This window comes from Salvelinus namaycush, chromosome 8 (genome assembly GCF_016432855.1).
Source record: "Salvelinus namaycush isolate Seneca chromosome 8, SaNama_1.0, whole genome shotgun sequence".
NCBI classification, from domain to species: domain Eukaryota; kingdom Metazoa; phylum Chordata; class Actinopteri; order Salmoniformes; family Salmonidae; genus Salvelinus; species Salvelinus namaycush.
In genome coordinates this window covers 65,369,559-65,386,708 of record NC_052314.1, presented here as the reverse complement: position 1 = coordinate 65,386,708, position 17,150 = coordinate 65,369,559, and the positions used below count along the sequence as shown (strand labels likewise).

Below are 17,150 nucleotides of genomic sequence, written 5' to 3'. Positions count from 1 at the left end.
TAGACTGACCTCTCTCAGAACCTAGAGTATGAACAACACAGAGTTAGACTGACCACTCTCAGAACCTAGAGTATGAACAACACAGAGTTAGACTGACCTCTCTCTCAGAACCTAGAGTATGAACAACACAGAGAATCAGTCCTACTCCTTCCACTGTGGTCAGTGTTATTAGATCAGTAGTCTCTTACCTTGTGGTGGTCAGTGTTATTAGAGCAGTAGTCTCTTACCTTGGGGTGGTCAGTGTTATTATAGATCAGTAGTCTCTTACCTTGCGGTGGTCAGTGTTATTAGAGCAGTAGTCTCTTACCTTGCGGTGGCCAGTGTTATTATAGAGCAGTAGTCTCTTACCTTGGGGTGGTCAGTGTTATTATAGAGCAGTAGTCTCTTACCTTGGGGTGGTCAGTGTTATTATAGAGTAGGAGTCTCTTACCTTGGGGTGGTCAGTTGGGTGCCGTCCACCCATTTCCAGGTCCCCTCAGTAACAGAGTCAGTCAGACCAATCCAGGCAAAAAGGAATGATTCAAACCCATTGATGAATGTCTGTTGTGGCACAGAAAAATCATTGTTACTAACACATGATGGACTAATAAAGTAGCTCTCTCTGTCTCTCTCTGTATGTATCTCACCTGTTCCTCTACACTGTTAATGATCACCAGGTCTGATCCTCTCTCCAGACAGTCCTGTCTACTCTTCTCCCAGGATTTCTTCTCAGTAGACAGGTAGTAACAGCTACAGCCAAACCTTCTCCATCCTTCAGGACAGGACCCTAGAAGTTTGACATTTACCATATTTGACACTCAAATGTTATGAAAAATAAAAAGAGCATGACTCAGATAAAGTTAACGAACCCTTCCAAGGAGCTGATAGAGATTCTGCCTTGCACCAGAAAATAATTAAAATGTTCTGGTGATTTCCCACAGCAATTGTTTGTGTGAATTTCCTGTTTGTCTATAATTTTGTTCAGTGTAAAAGCTGTAAATGCAACATGCAACCATTTCAAAGATTTTACTTAGTTACAGTTCATATAAGGAATTTTTTTAGGCCCTAATGTATGGATTTCACATGACTGGGAATACAGACATGCATCTGTTGGTCACAGATATCTTAAATAAAAGGTAGGGGTGTGGATCAGAAAACCACCATTTGTCTCCTTCACATAGAGTTGATCAGGCTGTTGATTTTGGCCTGTGGAATGTTGTCCCACTCCACTTCAATGGCTGTGCAAAGTTGCTGGATATTGGCGGGAACTGGAACACACTGTTGTACACATCAATCCAGAGCATCACAGACATGCTCAATGGGTGACATGTCTGGTGACTATTCAGGACATGGAAGAACTGGGACATTGTCATCTTCCAGGAAATGTGTACAGATCCTTGCTACATGCAGATGAGCTTCCCTGAGATGATGTCTGACAGTTTGTGCAGAAATTCATCGGTTGTGCAAACCTACAGTTTCATCAGTTGTCCGGGTGGCAGGTGAAGGAGTCAGATGTGGAGGTCCTGATCTGGCGTGGTTACACGTTGTCTGCAGTTGTGAGGCCGGTTGGACATACTGCCAAATTCTCTAAAACGACGGCTTAATGTAGAGAAATTAACATAAAAATCTCTGACAACAGGTCGGGTCAACATTCTTGGAGTCATCATGCAAAGTGCATGCTTCCTCAAAACTTGAGACATAGATGGCATTGTGTTGTGGACAAAACTGCACATTTTAGAGTGGCCTCTTACTGTCCCCGGCATAAGGTGCACCTGTGTAATTATCATGCTGTTTAATCAGCTTCTTGATATGCCACACCTGTCAGGTGGATGGATTATCTTGGCAAAAGAGATAAGCTCACTGACAGAGACGTAAACAAATTTGTGCTGTTTGTGCATATGTGACATTTCTGATATGCTTTATTTCAGCTCATGAAACATGGGACCAACACTTTACATGTTGCCTTTATATTTTTGTTCAGTGACATTTTCAAGTTAAACATAACTTTGCAACCATTATTTATTTACACATTCAATAAGTAAGTAGCTTTGCACGAGCCTTGACTTGTGAGAGGCCAGAACAGCTCACAGGATCCTGCTCCTGCTCCTGTAGTGTGAGGCAGCTTGATGTACAAGTAATAACTTCCAATGTATCTGACATCTCTAGTCTCTTCTAGAATTACTAATTATAAAACTGGGTCAATGAATTACATTACACTTCAGATCCCCACAGTTTCTACACAGATCAGAACATGCCCTTTCAGTTATGATGCAACTTATACAGTTGAAGTTGGAAGTTTACATACGGTACACTTAGGTTGGTTAAAACTCGTTTTTCCACCACTCCACAAATTTCTTGTTAACAAACTATAGTTCTGGCAAGTTGGTTAGGACATCTACTTTGTGCATGACACAAGTAATTTTTCCAACAATTGTTTACAGACAGATTATTTCACTTATAATATCCATATCAACATCTCCTGCACTGCTCAAATGCTACTACAACCTCTGTGCTGTGTACAAGCCTGTGAATAGAATGTGTCTGACTATATGGTGGAAAGACTACTGTATTTATTTCATTTTTACTTTTACGTTTTACTAAGAAAAGGCTATGTTTTTTTATTTAAGTAGTATGTGTTCAGGAAGTGGAAATTAGTCTAAGCTATAAGAAGTTTGTTAATGGATATTTATATTTTGTGTTTTAAGTTATCATTTCAGTTTTACTTGGTGTTATCACTGTTATCACTGTTACACACTGTATCACAATTCCAGTGGGTCACAAGTTTACATACACCAAGTTGACTGTGACTTAAAACAGCTTGTACCTGTGGGTGTATTTCAAGGCCTACATTCAAACTCAGTGCCTCTTTGATTAACATCATGGGAAAATCAAAAGAAATCAGCCAAGACCTCAGAAAAAAAAATGTAGACCTCCACAACTCTGGTTCATCCTAGGGAGCAATTTCCAAACGCCTGAAGGTACCACGTTCATCTGTACAAACAATAGTACGCAAGTAAAAACACCATGGGACCACGCAGCCGTCATACTGCTCAGGAGGGAGACGCATTCTGTCTCCTAGAGATCAACGTACTTTGGTGCGAAAAGTGCAAATCAATCCCAGAACAACAGCAAAGGACATTGTGAAGATGCTGGAGGAAACAGGTACAAAAGTATCTATTTCCACAGTAAAACGAGTCCTATATCGACATAACCTGAAAGGCCGCTCAGCAAGGAAGAAGCCACTGCTCCAAAACCACCATAAAAAAGCCAGACTACGGTTTGCAACTGCACATGGGGACAAAGATTGTACTTTTTGGTCTGCTGAAACAAAAATAGAACTGTTTGGCCATAATGGTCATCGTTATGTTTGGAGGAAAAAGGGGACGGCTTGCAAGCCGAAGAACACCATCCCAACCGCGAAGCACGGGGGTGGCAGCATCATGTTGTGGGGGTGTTTTGCTGCAGGAGCGACTGGTGCACTTCACAAAATAGATGGCAAAGATGGCATGAGGAAGGCAAATTATGTGGATTTATTGAAGCAACATCTCAAGTCATCATTCAGGAAGTTAAAGCTTGGTGTTGTCCTTAAGCCATTTTGCAAATGGGTCTTCCAAATGGACAATGACCCCAAACATGCTTCCAAAGTTGTGGCAAAATGGCTTAAGGACAACACAGTCAATGTATTGAAGTGGCCATCACAAAGCCCTTACCTCAACCCTATAGAACATTTGTGGGCAGAACTGAAAAAGCGTGTGCGAGCAAGGAGGCCTACAAACCTGACTCAGTTACACAAGCTCTGTCAGGAGGAATGGGTCAGAATTCACCCAACTTATTGTGAAACACTTGTGAAAGGCTACCTGAAATGTTTGACCCAAGTTAAACAATTTCAAGGCAATGCTAGCAAATACTAATTGAGTGTATGTAAACTTCTGACCCACTGTGAATGTGATGAAAGAAATAAAAGCTGAAATAAACCATTCTCTCTACTATTATTCTGACAATTCACTTTCTTAAAAGAAAGTGGTGATCCTAACTGACCTAAGACGGAATTTTTACGAGGATTAAATGTCAGGAATTGTGGAAAACTGAGTTTAAATGTATTTGGCAAAGGTGTATGTAAACTTCCGACTTCAACTGTATGTGGAACAATTTGCAAAAAAACTCTTAGAATTGATGTTCTGGTGCCTCTTGGGAAATTCAAAAAATTGATTTCTGATCTTGTAAATGTTAACTGTGATTGTTTTTCTTAAGGTGTATATGTATTGTGTCTGTGTAGTTGTGCATACAGTGGCAAGAAAAACTATGTGAACCCTTTGGAATTACCTGGATTTCTACATAAATTGGTCATGAAATTTGATCTGATCTTCATCTAAGTCACAACAATAGACAAACACAGTCTCCTTAAACTAAGCCTGAGCTAATGAGTTAATGACTTCTCAAAAAGCTAATTGGATTCAGAAGTCAGCTAACCTGGAGTCAAATCAATGAGACGAGATTGGAGATATTGGTTAGAGCTGCCTTGCCATATAAAAAAACACTCAAAGTTTGAGTTTGCTATTCACAAGAAGCTTGCCTTATGTGAACCCTGCCTTGAACAAAAGAGATCTCAGAAGACCTAAGATTAAGAATTGTTGACTTGCATAAAGCTGGAAAGGGTTACAAAAGTATCTCTAAAAGCCTTGATGTTCATCAGTCTACGGTAAGACAAATTGTCTATAAATGGATCAAATTCAGCACTGTTGCTACTCTCCCTAGGAGTGGCCATCCTGCAAAGATGACTGCAAGAGCACAGAGCAGAATGCTCAATGATGTTCAGAAGAATCCTAGAGTTTCAGCTAAAGACTTACAGAAATCTCTGGAAAATGCTAACATCTCTGACGATACATAAGTCTACGATACATAAAACACTAAACAAGAATGGTGTTCTTGGGAGGACACCACGGAAGAAGCCACTGCTGTCCAACGTTGGATGTTTGCAAAAGAGCACCTGGATGTTCCACAGCACTACTGGCAAAATGTTCTGTGGACAGATTAAACTAAAGTTGAGTTGTATGGAAGGAACACACAACACTATGTGTGGAGAAAAAAAGGCACAGCACACCAACATCAAAACCTCATCCCAACTTTAAAGTATGGTGGAGGGAACATCATGGTTTGGGGCTGCTTTGTCGCCTTAGAGCCTGGACAGCTTGCTATCATCAACGTAAAAATTAATTCCCAAGTTTCTCAACATTTTGCAGAAGAATGTAAGGCTATCTGTCCGCCAATTGAAGCTCAACAGAAGTTGGATGATGCAACAAGACAACAACCCAAAACACAGAAGTAAATCAACAACGGAATGGCTTCAACAGAAGAAAATCCGCTTTCTGGAGTGGCCCAGTCAGAGTCCTGACCTCAACCCGATTGAGATACTGTGGCATGGCCTCAAGAGAGCGCTTCACACCAGACATCCCAAGAATATTGCTGAACTGAAACAGTTTTGTAAAGAGGAATGGTCCAAAATTCCTCCTGACCGTTTTGCAGGTCTGATCCACAATTACAGAAAATGTTTGGTTGAGGTTATTGCTGCCAAAGGAGGGTCAACCAGCTATTAAATCCAAGGGTTCACCTACTTTTTCCACCCTGCACTGTGAATGTTTACACGGTGTGTTCAATAAAGACATGAAAATAATTGTTTGTTAAAAGTTTAAGCATACTGTGTTTGTCTATTGTTGTGACCTAGATGAAGACCAGTTCACATTTAATGACCAATTCACACTTTTCCTTGCCACTGTATATGTTTATTTCTTTGTATTGAAAACAGGGCTCTACTGCAAATGAGACATTGGTCCTGTTTAAATAAAATTATTATTTTTTAAAGTACACCCGCTGGACGCTAGTCTATCATAGGACCTTACCTCCACTTATATCTCCTTAATGCTGAGTGCCAAGCAGACACTCATCAGGTACAATTTTTACAGCCTTTCATATGACTCGGTGGGAGATCAAACTTCCAATCTCAGGGTGAACACTAACCACATGGTCACTGGTGAATGATAAAAGATGTCGAACTACTATTTATCTAATTTCCTTGACTGACAAAACAAAATCTGAGGGAGTTGTAGGTAGGTAGTTCTGATGACCTCTGATCTCCTATGGTGTGTGTTGAGCGCTACGGCAAAACACAGTTCCTGTCAGCGCTGACAATATTTCTTGAATTTTCTTGGGTGTGAGATAACAGGTCAACTACCGAAACTGTGTGGGGGGGTCCTTACCATTGATCTTCCAGTTCAGCCTTTCTTTCTCCTTCTGTAGCTGGTCACGCTCCATAGTTGTAGTGTTCAGACTCTTCATCAACTTGTCTATTTCAGTGGTCCTGGTATTTAGACTATTCTGTAGCTGGTCTCTCTCAGTGTTCCTGGTATTTAGACTATTCTGTAGCTGGTCTCTCTCTGTGGTCCTGGTATTTAGACTATTCTGTAGCTGGTCTCTCTCAGTGGTCCTGGTATTTAGACTATTCTGTAGCTGGTCTCTCTCTGTGGTCCTGGTATTTAGACTATTCTGTAGCTGGTCTCTCTCTGCAGTTGCATCTGTAAAACGGAAAAGTCAATCAAAATGTGTAACTATCACAACATTGACTACAAATGTTTAATAAAAAACCATTAACTTACAGGAATCCCACAGGCCTATGATCACAGCCAGTAGAACACACACTGCAGCAACTCTGGATGGTCTCTTCCACCACTGAAAATGTACTGAATCACAAGTTATTAAAGTCAGATCTTTGGTAATGTGTTAATGTGTTTTTCTGTATCATCAGTGTTTAATTTGAGCTGGAACAGGATCCGGCACCTCAGTTTGGACTGATGTATTCCAGAACCTATCTGGCTGGATCCGCTACCTCTCATGGCATTAAAAATAGTTACAATTTGCAGTGTAAAAAAAATTATAATTAAAGCGATCAAAGTTATTTGGAGTTTTCTCCTCGTCAATTCTCCTGCCCCCTAAAAAAGATGCAATGTGAAAACGTTGATTTTCAGCCCGCACCTGAAAAAGGGAACTGTAGGTAGAGGCAGGTATCCTCAATATTAACGGGCCCTGTATTTAGGGGTAAGGTAGAGGCAGGCAGCCTTGAGGTTACAGTGTTGTGCCAATAACCGTCAGGTTGCAGGTTTGAATACCGGAGCGGAAAATGTGAAAATTATGTTGTGCCTTTGAACAAGGCACTTCATCCTAATTGCTACAGGGGCGTTGTACGTTGGAGACATTGTGATCATTGTAAAGAAGTCACACCCATCCCACTGGCGTTAGAAGTTCAGAGTGAGAAAGTTTAGACTATGTAGAAATAATTACGCTCAAATTATCATGAAATTATGAGGATTTCTATCCTCTTTAACAGGAGGAAAAGTAGAATAGTAGTCAAAGATAATGTACCGTTACATCCCATGCTGACACATCCATTATGATTACTAAAGTATATATATATATTTTTTCACCTTTATTTAACCAGGTAGGCTAATGGAGAACAAGTTCTCATTTGCAACTGCGACCTGGCCAAGATAAAGCATAGCAGTTCGACACATACAACAACACAGTTACACATGGAATAAACAAAACATACAGTCAATAATACAGTAGGAAAAAAAGTATATACAGTGAGTGCAAATGTGGTAAGATAAGGGAGTTAAGTCAATAAATAGGCCATAGTGGCAAAGTAATTACAATATGGCAATGAAACACTGGAATGGTAGATGAGCAAAAGATGGATGTGCAAGTAGAGATACTGGGGTACAAAGGAGCAAGATAAACAAATAAATACAGTATGGGGATGAGGTAGTTGGATGGGCTTTTTACAGATGGGCTATGTCCAGGTGCAGTGATCTGACAGTTGGTGCTTAAATCTAGTGAGGGAGATAGGAGTCTCCAGCGTCAGTGATTTTTGCAGTTTGCTCTAGTCATTGGCAGCCGAGAACTGGAAGGAAAGGTGACCAAACGAGGAATTGGCTTTGGGGGTGACCAGTGAGATATACCTGCTGGAGCGCGTGTTACGAGTGGGTGCTGCTATGGTGACCAGCGAGCTGAGATAAGGCGGGGCATTACCTAGCAGAGACTTGTAGATAACCTGTAGCCAGTGGGTTTGGTGAAGAGTATGAAGCGAGGGCCAGCCAATGAGAGCGTATAGGTCGCAGTGGTGGGTAGTGTATAGGGCTTTGGTTACAAAACGGATGGCACTGTGATAGACTGCATCCAATTTGTTGAGTAGAGTGTTGGAGGCTATTTATAGATGACATCGCCGAGGATCGGTAGGATGGTCAGTTTTACGAGGGTATGTTTGGCAGCATAAGTGAAGGATGCTTTGTTGAGAATTAGGAAGCCGGTTCTAGATTTATTTTTGGATTGGAGATGTGTAATGTGGGTCTGGAAAGAGAGTTTACAGTCTAGCCTGACACCTAGGTATTTGTAGTTATCCACGTATTCTAAGTCAGAGCCGTCCAGAGTAGTGATGCTGGATGGGATGGCAGGTGCGGGCAATGATCGGTTGAAGAGCATGCATTTAGTTTTACTTGCATTTAAGAGCAGTTGGAGGCCACGGAAGGAGAGTTGTATGGCATTGAAGCTCGTCTGGAGGTTAGTTAACACAGTGTCCAAAGAAGTGCAAGAAGTATACAGAATGGTGTCGTCTGCGTAGAGGTGGATCAGAGAATCACCAGCAGAAAGAGCGACATCATTGATGTATACAGGGAAAAGAGTCGGCCCGAGAATTGAACCCTGTGGCACCCCTATAGAGACTGCCAGAGGTCCGGACAACAGGCCCTCCGATTTGACACACTGAACTCTATCAGAGAAGGAGTTGGTGAACCAGGCGAGGCAATCATTTGAGAAACCAAGGCTGTTGAGTTAGCCAATAAGAATGTGGTGATTGACAGAGTCGAAAGCCTTGGCCAGGTCGATGAACACGGCTGCACAGTAATGTGTTTTGTCGATGGCGGTTATGATATCGTTAAGGACTTTGAGCGTGGCTGAGGTGCACCCATGACCAGCTCTGAAACCAGATTGCATAGCGGAGAAGGTGCGGTGAGATTCGAAATGGTCGGTAATCTGTTTGTTAACTTGGATTTCGAAGACCTTAGAGAGGCAGGGTAGGATAGATATAGGTCTGTAGCAGTTTGCGTCTAGAGTGTCTCCCCCTTTGAAGAGGGGGATGACCGTGGCAGCTTTCCAGTCTTTGGGAATCTCAGACGATACGAAAGAGAGGTTGAACAGGCTAGTAATAGGGGTTGCAATAATTTCGGCAGATAATTTTAGAAAGAGAGGATCCAGATTGTCCAGCCCGGCTGATTTGTAGGGGTCCAGATTTTGCAAGCTCTTTCAGAACATCAGCTATCTGGATTTGGGTGAAGGAGAAATGATGGGGGCTTAGGCGGGTTGCTGTGGAGGGTGCCTCGCAGTTGACCGGGGTAGGGGTAGCCAGGTGGAAAGCATGGCCAGCCGTAGAGAAATGCTTATTGAAATTCTCAATTATAGTGGATTTATCGGTGATAAGTGTTTCCTAGCCTCAGAGCAGTGGGTAGCTGGGAGGAGGTGCTCTTATTCTCCATGGACTTTACAGTGTCCCAGAACTTTTCGAGTTTGTACTGCAGGGTGCAAATTTCTGTTTGAAAAAGCTAGCCTTAGCTTTCCTAACTGCCTGTGTATATTGGTTCCTAACTTCCCTGAAAAGTTGCATATCACGGGAGCTATTCGATGCTAATGCAGAATGCCACAGGATGTTTTTGTGCTGCTTAAACTTCTTGTCAATACAGGGGGTGCTGTTTTCGCATTAGCATAAATGGCTCAACAGATTAAACTGCCTCTTATTTAATTATTGCTCTTACTATATGCATATAAATAATACCGTTGGAAAGAAAACAATCTCCAGTTTCTAAAAACAAAAAAACGTTTCAATTCTGTCTCTGAGTGATACAGAAGTCATTTCACAGCACTTTCCATGACCAAGAACATAAAATCAAGATGTTTATGCTGGCTTCAAAGCTCTGCCTATATATGGTCATGCCCCCTATGACCCGAAACACACTTCATTCGTCTTCCTCTGTGTGTCTAGAGGACGTCAGAGGAAAAATTTCTTGTCTATCTGGGACTGACGTGAAATGAGAGCAAAATCTTTGGCATGACCGACAACTTCCGGTTCTCTATTGGATGGAAATTGGAGCTACGTTTTTCTTCTGTTGTGCGGCCATTATTATCTCCGTGTCGAAGTTTGTTTGATACATGTGACCAGATCATCGTAATGTATGTTTTTTCAATATAGTTTAATCAGATTATTTGAATTTTTTAGGGAGTTTTGCGGTGTTCAGTTGTTAGATTTTAGTATCGTTTGAGAAATCCGTGCCACTCGACCGGTACCTGTGCTAAATGGAGTGGGAAAGGAACGACTCTGAACTGAACCAACAGCTCATCTTGACAAAGGACACTTTGATCAACATTCTGATGAAAGATCAGCCATAGTAAGACCCAATTTACGATGTTATATCATATCTGTTGTGCATGTGATCTTGCCGTGGGCGCCCAGCCGAATCTGCCTGGTATAGCTATGCTAATTTAGCGCTACATTTTGTTTTCGTTATAAAACATTTTATAAATCTGAAATATTGTTTGGATTCACCAGATGTTGGGCTTTCAATATCTGTACGCTGTGTATTTTTCTGAAATGTTTTAAAATGAGTAATTAGTTATATGACGTTGGTCTCTGTAATTGTTCTGGCTGGGTCGGCACCTTTTCAGATTTCAGCTGCAATGTAGAACTGTGATTTATACCTGAAAAATGCACATTTTCAAAAAAGAAACTATGCTATACCATAAATATGTTATCAGACTGTCATCTTATGAATTTGTTTCTTGGTTAGTGGCTATATATATTTTTATGTAGTCGAATTAGTGATAGCTACTGACGCAGGGAAAAACTGTTGGGAGTGAAAAAATCCTCTCCTTTGCTAACGTGGTTAGCTAATAGATTTACATATTGTGTCTTCCCTGTAAAACATTTTAAAAATCTGAAATGGTGGCTTTATTCACAAGACCTGTATCTTTCATCTGGTGTCTTGGACTTGTGATTTAATGATATTTAGATGCTACAAGTTACTTGTGACGCTATGCTAGCTATGCTATTCAGTGGGGGGGGTGGTGCGGGGTGCTCCCGGAACAGGGTTGGTGACTCGTGAGAAGTTAAGGGCTAACAGGTCTGGAGTGAACCAAGGGCTATATCCATTCCTGGTTCTACATTTTTTGAATGGAGCATGCTTATTTAAGATGGTGAGGAAGGCACTTTTAAAGAATAACCAGGCATCCTCTACTGACGGGATGAGGTCAATGTCATTCCAGGATACCCCGGCCAGGTCGATTAGAAAGGCCTGTTCGCTGAAGTATTTTAGGGAGCGTTTGACACTGATAAGGGGTGGTCGGTTGATCGCAGACCCATTACGGATGCAGGCAATGAGGCAGTGACCGTGTTTACGGATTTGGGGTTGTACCTGGTAGGTTCATTGATAAGTTGTGTGAGATTGAGGGCATCAAGCTTAGATTGTAGGATGGCCGGGTGTTAAGCATGTCCCAGTTTAGGTCACCTAGCAGCATGAGCTCAGAAGATAGATGCGGGGGCAATCAATTCACATATGGTGTCGAGGGCACAGCTGGGGGCAGAGGGTGGTCTATAGCAAGTGGCAACGGTGAGAGACTTGTTTCTGGAAAGGTGGATTTTTAGAAGTAGAAGCTCGCATTGTTTGGGTACAGACCTGGATAGTAAGACAGAACTCTGCAGGCTGTCTTTGCAGTAGATTGCAACACCGCCACCTTTGGCAGTTCTATCTTGGCAGAACATTTAATAGTTAGGGATGAAAATGTCAGGGTTTTTGGTGGTTTTCCTAAGCCAGGATTCAGACACGGCTAAGACATCCGGGTTGGCAGAGTGTGCTAAAGCAGTGAGTAAAACAAACTTAGGGAGTAGGCTTCTAATGTTAACATGCATGAAACCAAGGCTTTTACGGTTACAGAAGTTAACAAAAGAGAGCACCTGGGGAGTGGGAGTGGAACTAGGCACGGCAGGGCCTGGATTAACCTCTACATCACCAGAGGAGGAGTAGGATAAGGGTACGGTTAAATGCTATAAGAACTGGCCGTCTAGCACGTTCGGAACAGAGAGTAAAATGAGGGGGTTTCTGGGCACGATAGCATAGATTCAAGGCATAATGTACAGACAAAGGGAAGGTAGGATGTGATGACATTGGAGGTAAACCTAGGCATTGAGTAATGAAGAGAGTGATATAGTCTCTAGAGACGTTTAAACCAGGTGATGTAATCGCATATGTAGGAGGTTATTTTGATATCTAGTTAAAATCATAAACTTTGACACCAAACATAATACTTTAGTAGGGTAATTCCTTACCTGTGGTGAGGGTTGTTGACACCAGTTGACTTTGCTTTCCATTCTCCAGCACAGTGCAGACAGTGACAGAGTACTGAGTACCACCTTGCAGGTCAGAGAGAGTGATGCTGGGTGAAGATGTGGTATTGATGTGTGGTTCTGTCCCTGGACACTGGTAGGAGATCTGGTAATGATGTTGGGTTTGGTCCAATCCTGGTGGCTGGTTCCAGCTAACAGCAGCTGATGTGGTGTCTACTGAGTCAACAGTCAGCTGGTCTGGAGCAGGAAGTACTAGGGGAAAATACATTATTGTCAAGGCTATAGTTTAACTCTAGAAATAAACTACAGAAGGGAAAGTAGAATAGTTGTAATGAAGTAGAAAAGGCTGCTTGCAATTCCTTTAGATCTGGGAAGAAATAAGTTAAAAACAGACGTCACACAACAGAAGTTGGATTTGTAAAGTAACACAAATGAAGGGTTTCTGCTATATTCATTTAGTAGGATTTGTAAAGTAACACAAATGAAGGGTTTCTGCTATATTCATTTAGTAGGATTTGTAAAGTAACACAAATGAAGGGTGTCTGCTATATTCATTTAGTAGGATTTGTAAAGTTACACAAATGAAGGGTGTCTGCTATATTCATTTAGTAGGATTTGTAAAGTAACACAAATGAAGGGTTTCTGCTATATTCATTTAGTAGGATTTGTAAAGTAACACAAATGAAGGGTGTCTGCTATATTCATTTAGTAGGATTTGTAAAGTAACACAAATGAAGGGTTTCTGCTATATTCATTTAGTAGGATTTGTAAAGTTACACAAATGAAGGGTTTCTGCTATATTCATTTAGTAGGATTTGTAAAGTAACACAAATTAAGGATTTCTGCTATATTCATTTAGTAGGATTTGTAAAGTAACACAAATGAAGGGTGTCTGCTATATTCATTTAGTAGGATTTGTAAACTTACACAAATGAAGGGTTTCTGCTATATTCATTTAGTAGGATTTGTAAAGTAACACAAATGAAGGGTGTCTGCTATATTCATTTAGTAGGATTTGTAAAGTAACACAAATGAAGGGTTTCTGCTATATTCATTTAGTAGGATTTGTAAAGTAACACAAATTAAGGATTTCTGCTATATTCATTTAGTAGGATTTGTAAAGTAACACAAATGAAGGGTTTCTGCTATATTCATTTAGTAGGATTTGTAAAGTAACACAAATGAAGGGTTTCTGCTATATTCATTTAGTAGGATTTGTAAAGTAACACAAATGAAGGGTTTCTGCTATATTCATTTAGTAGGATTTGTAAAGTAACACAAATGAAGGGTTTCTGCTATATTCATTTAGTAGGATTTGTAAAGTAACACAAATTAAGGATTTCTGCTATATTCATTTAGTAGGATTTGTAAAGTAACACAAATGAAGGGTTTCTGCTATATTCATTTAGTAGGATTTGTAAAGTAACACAAATGAAGGGTTTCTGCTATATTCATTTAGTAGGATTTGTAAAGTAACACAAATGAAGGGTTTCTGCTATATTCATTTAGTAACGGTGTTGTCCCGCTGTCAGATTGTTGCCACACCAAAGATAAATAAATATGAATGAAAAGAATGTTGTAATTCTAAATCCTCTTCACAATAAATAGTGTTTAATACTGTACTACTGATAAAGTTAAAACAAGCAGAGGCAGATCAACTCCTTGATATAATGACTCACAGAAATGGAAGAAAGCCTGAATTCAGACACTGTATTAAAAACAACGTTTAATGATTTCAGCACCAAACTGCATGATGAGATCTGGGAATTCACCAACATATATTTCTCATCAGGGAAGATACTGGACCTTCACATCCCATGCTGACTGTTACGGGTTTCGGTTCTGTTACGAGTTTCAGTTTCTCTGTCCATTTAGAGGTTGACTAGGTTGGGCGCTCTGACTGGAGTCAGTATTTGTTACAACTGTGCTGGCCCCGCTGTTATTTAAGAGCTGCTGGTCCTGCTGGTATTTAAGAGCCGCTGGCCCTGCTGGTATTTAAGAGCTGCTGGCCCTGCTGGTATTTAAGAGCTGCTGGCCCTGCTGGTATTTAAGGGCTGCTGGCCCTGCTGGTATTTAAGAGCTGCTGGCCCTGCTGGTATTTAAGAGCTGCTGGCCCTGCTGGTATTTAAGAGCTGCTGGCCCTGCTGGTATTTAAGAGCTGCTGGCCCTGCTGGTATTTAAGAGCTGCTGGCCCTGCTGGTATTTAAGAGCTGCTGGCCCTGCTGGTATTTAAGAGCTGCTGGCCCTGCTGGTATTTAAGAGCTGCTGGCCCTGCTGGTATTTAAGAGCTGCTGGCCCTGCTGGTATTTAAGAGCTGCTGGTCCTGCTGGTATTTAAGAGCCGCTGGCCCTGCTGGTATTTAAGAGCCGCTGGCCCTGCTGGTATTTAAGAGCCGCTGGCCCTGCTGGTATTTAAGAGCCGCTGGCCCTGCTGGTATTTAAGAGCCGCTGGCTCCACTGGTATTTAAGAGCCGCTGGCCCCGCTGGTATTTAAGAGCCGCTGGCCCCGCTGGTATTTAAGAGCCGCTGGCCCCGCTGGTATTTAAGAGCCGCTGGCCCCGCTGGTATTTAAGAGCCGCTGGCCCCGCTGGTATTTAAGAGCCGCTGGCCCCGCTGGTATTTAAGAGCTGCTGGTTCAGTGCATCAGATGGAGATGTATGGAGACCTACACCTCATGTTAGGGTGGACACGGCATTTAGCCAGAAACTCCTGTTTATTTAACTACATATCCTTTTTACTCCACATCCTGAGTTGGTGTTTTCTTATCTGAGACAAACCTTAGTGGGCATCCATGGTGGGTGGCTTTTAGAACCCCTTACTAGTGGCTTTGCCATCTTTCAGTGGGAACCCCCATGGTGCCTTTCAGAATCCTTTTTGAAACCTTTTCTGGTTGTTTTTGGTTGTTGAAGCGATTATCTTTGTTTGTTCCCTTTTCGGGGAGCGATGACATTGTGTTTGTCTTTGGGGAATGTAAAACTGACACATCCATTATGATTTGTTAATTTACATTAGTCATTTTCATAACTAGTCAAAGTTTTGCACCAGACAATACTTAAAACCTTTTCTCAATATAGGGGGTGCTGTTTCAACGTTACCATTTATCGTTCCCAAATTAAACTGCCTCGTACTCAATTCTTGCTCGTACAATATGCATATTATTATTACTATTGGATAGAAAACACTCTCTAGTTTCTAAAACCGTTTGAATTATTTCTCTGAGTGAAACAGAACTCGTTTGGCAGCGAAATTCCTGACAGGTACTGCAAAATCTGAAAATGTTGACCCTGTTCTAGGATCAGTTTAAAACTCTGTATGTATCCTATGGGTCGACATGAACTGCACGCGCCTTCCCCTGGATGTCAGTAACCAATGAGAATTGGAATGGAGTCTCTAGGCAGATCTGAGACCATATAAAAGGCCATGGCATGGGGGGTGCACTCTTTTCATTGTTCGTCATTGCGCAGAGCAGGACCTCAGCATGGCGTTCGGAAAAGCTCAAGGTATCGGCCTTAGATATATCCGTCTGTGATTTAATTCGATATAGGTGTTAGAAACATCATAACGAAGTTATTTTAAACCGAGTTATATCAGTTTATGCGAGTATATTGCGATTTTCGGAATTTCCTTAGTATTGCGTTTTGAAGATTTGGGCATGTATGAGCCACATAGCTAACGTTAGCTGCTATTTCCAAAGTTGAAGAGGACGGTTTACAACCGAGCAACGATTATTTTGGACAAAGGACAACTTGCCCAAGATTCTGATGGAAGTTCGTCCAAAAGTAAGAGCTATTTATGATTTAATTCGTATTTATGTGGAAAAATGTAAAAGGATTTGTCCGCCATTAATTTCGGCACTGGTCTGGCTGTAACGCACACTGTATGTCTAGTAACGTTAATTTTAAAAATCTAACACAGCGGTTGCATTAATAACTAATGCATCTTTCATTTGCTGTCCAACCTGTATTTTTTAGTCAAGTTTACGATTATTTATCGATTAGATTAGGTGCCGCCGGCCAGAATGCATGACCTGTTGCTACTAATCACATTGTATAACCACGATTTGTGCTGCTAAATATGCACATTTTCGAACAAAACCTATATGCATTGTGTAATATGATGTTACAGGACTGTCATCTGATGAAGTTTATCAAGGTTAGTCAAATTATATATCTTTTGCTGGATTGTTACGATCGCTAACCTTTGCTGCTGGTAAATGCGGTTGTGTTTCTGGCTATTGTGGTAAGCTAATATAATGCTATATTGTGTTTTCGCTGTAAAACACTTAAAAAATCTGACATATTGGCTGGATTCACAAGATGTTGGGCTTTCATTTGCTGTACGCTGTGTATTTTTCAGAAATGATTTATGATGAGTAATTAGGTATTTGACGTTGGTCTCTGTAATTATTCTGGCTGCATCGACGCTATTTCAGATTGCAGCTGCAATGTAGAACTGTGATTTATACCTGAAATATGCACATTTTTCTAACAAAACATATGCTATACCATAAATATGTTATCAGACTGTCATCTGAGGAAGTTATTTCTTGGTTAGTGACTATTTATATCTTTATTTGGTCGAAATTGTGATAGCTACCTATGCAGGAAAAAAATGGTGGGAAAAAAAAGTTGTGTCTTGTTATCGTGGTTAGCTAATAGATTTACATATTGTGTCTTCCCTGTAAAACATTTTAAAAATCAGAAATGATGGCTGGATTCACAAGATCTGTATCTTTC

General features: G+C 41.1%; 1 protein-coding gene across 1 annotated transcript; it reads right to left on the bottom strand.

Moving 5' to 3' along the window:
* Positions 1–371: 371 nt before the first annotated feature.
* LOC120053072 (C-type lectin domain family 6 member A-like) lies at positions 372–6,538 on the bottom strand. The gene is made up of 3 exons (XM_039000323.1): positions 6,261–6,538; positions 627–769; positions 372–540 (listed from the first exon to the last, which is right to left on the bottom strand). Exons 1-3 carry the CDS (start codon positions 6,310–6,312, stop codon positions 427–429), a joined length of 309 nt encoding a protein of 102 aa, XP_038856251.1. The 5' UTR covers positions 6,313–6,538; the 3' UTR covers positions 372–426.
* Positions 6,539–17,150: the final 10,612 nt, after the last annotated feature.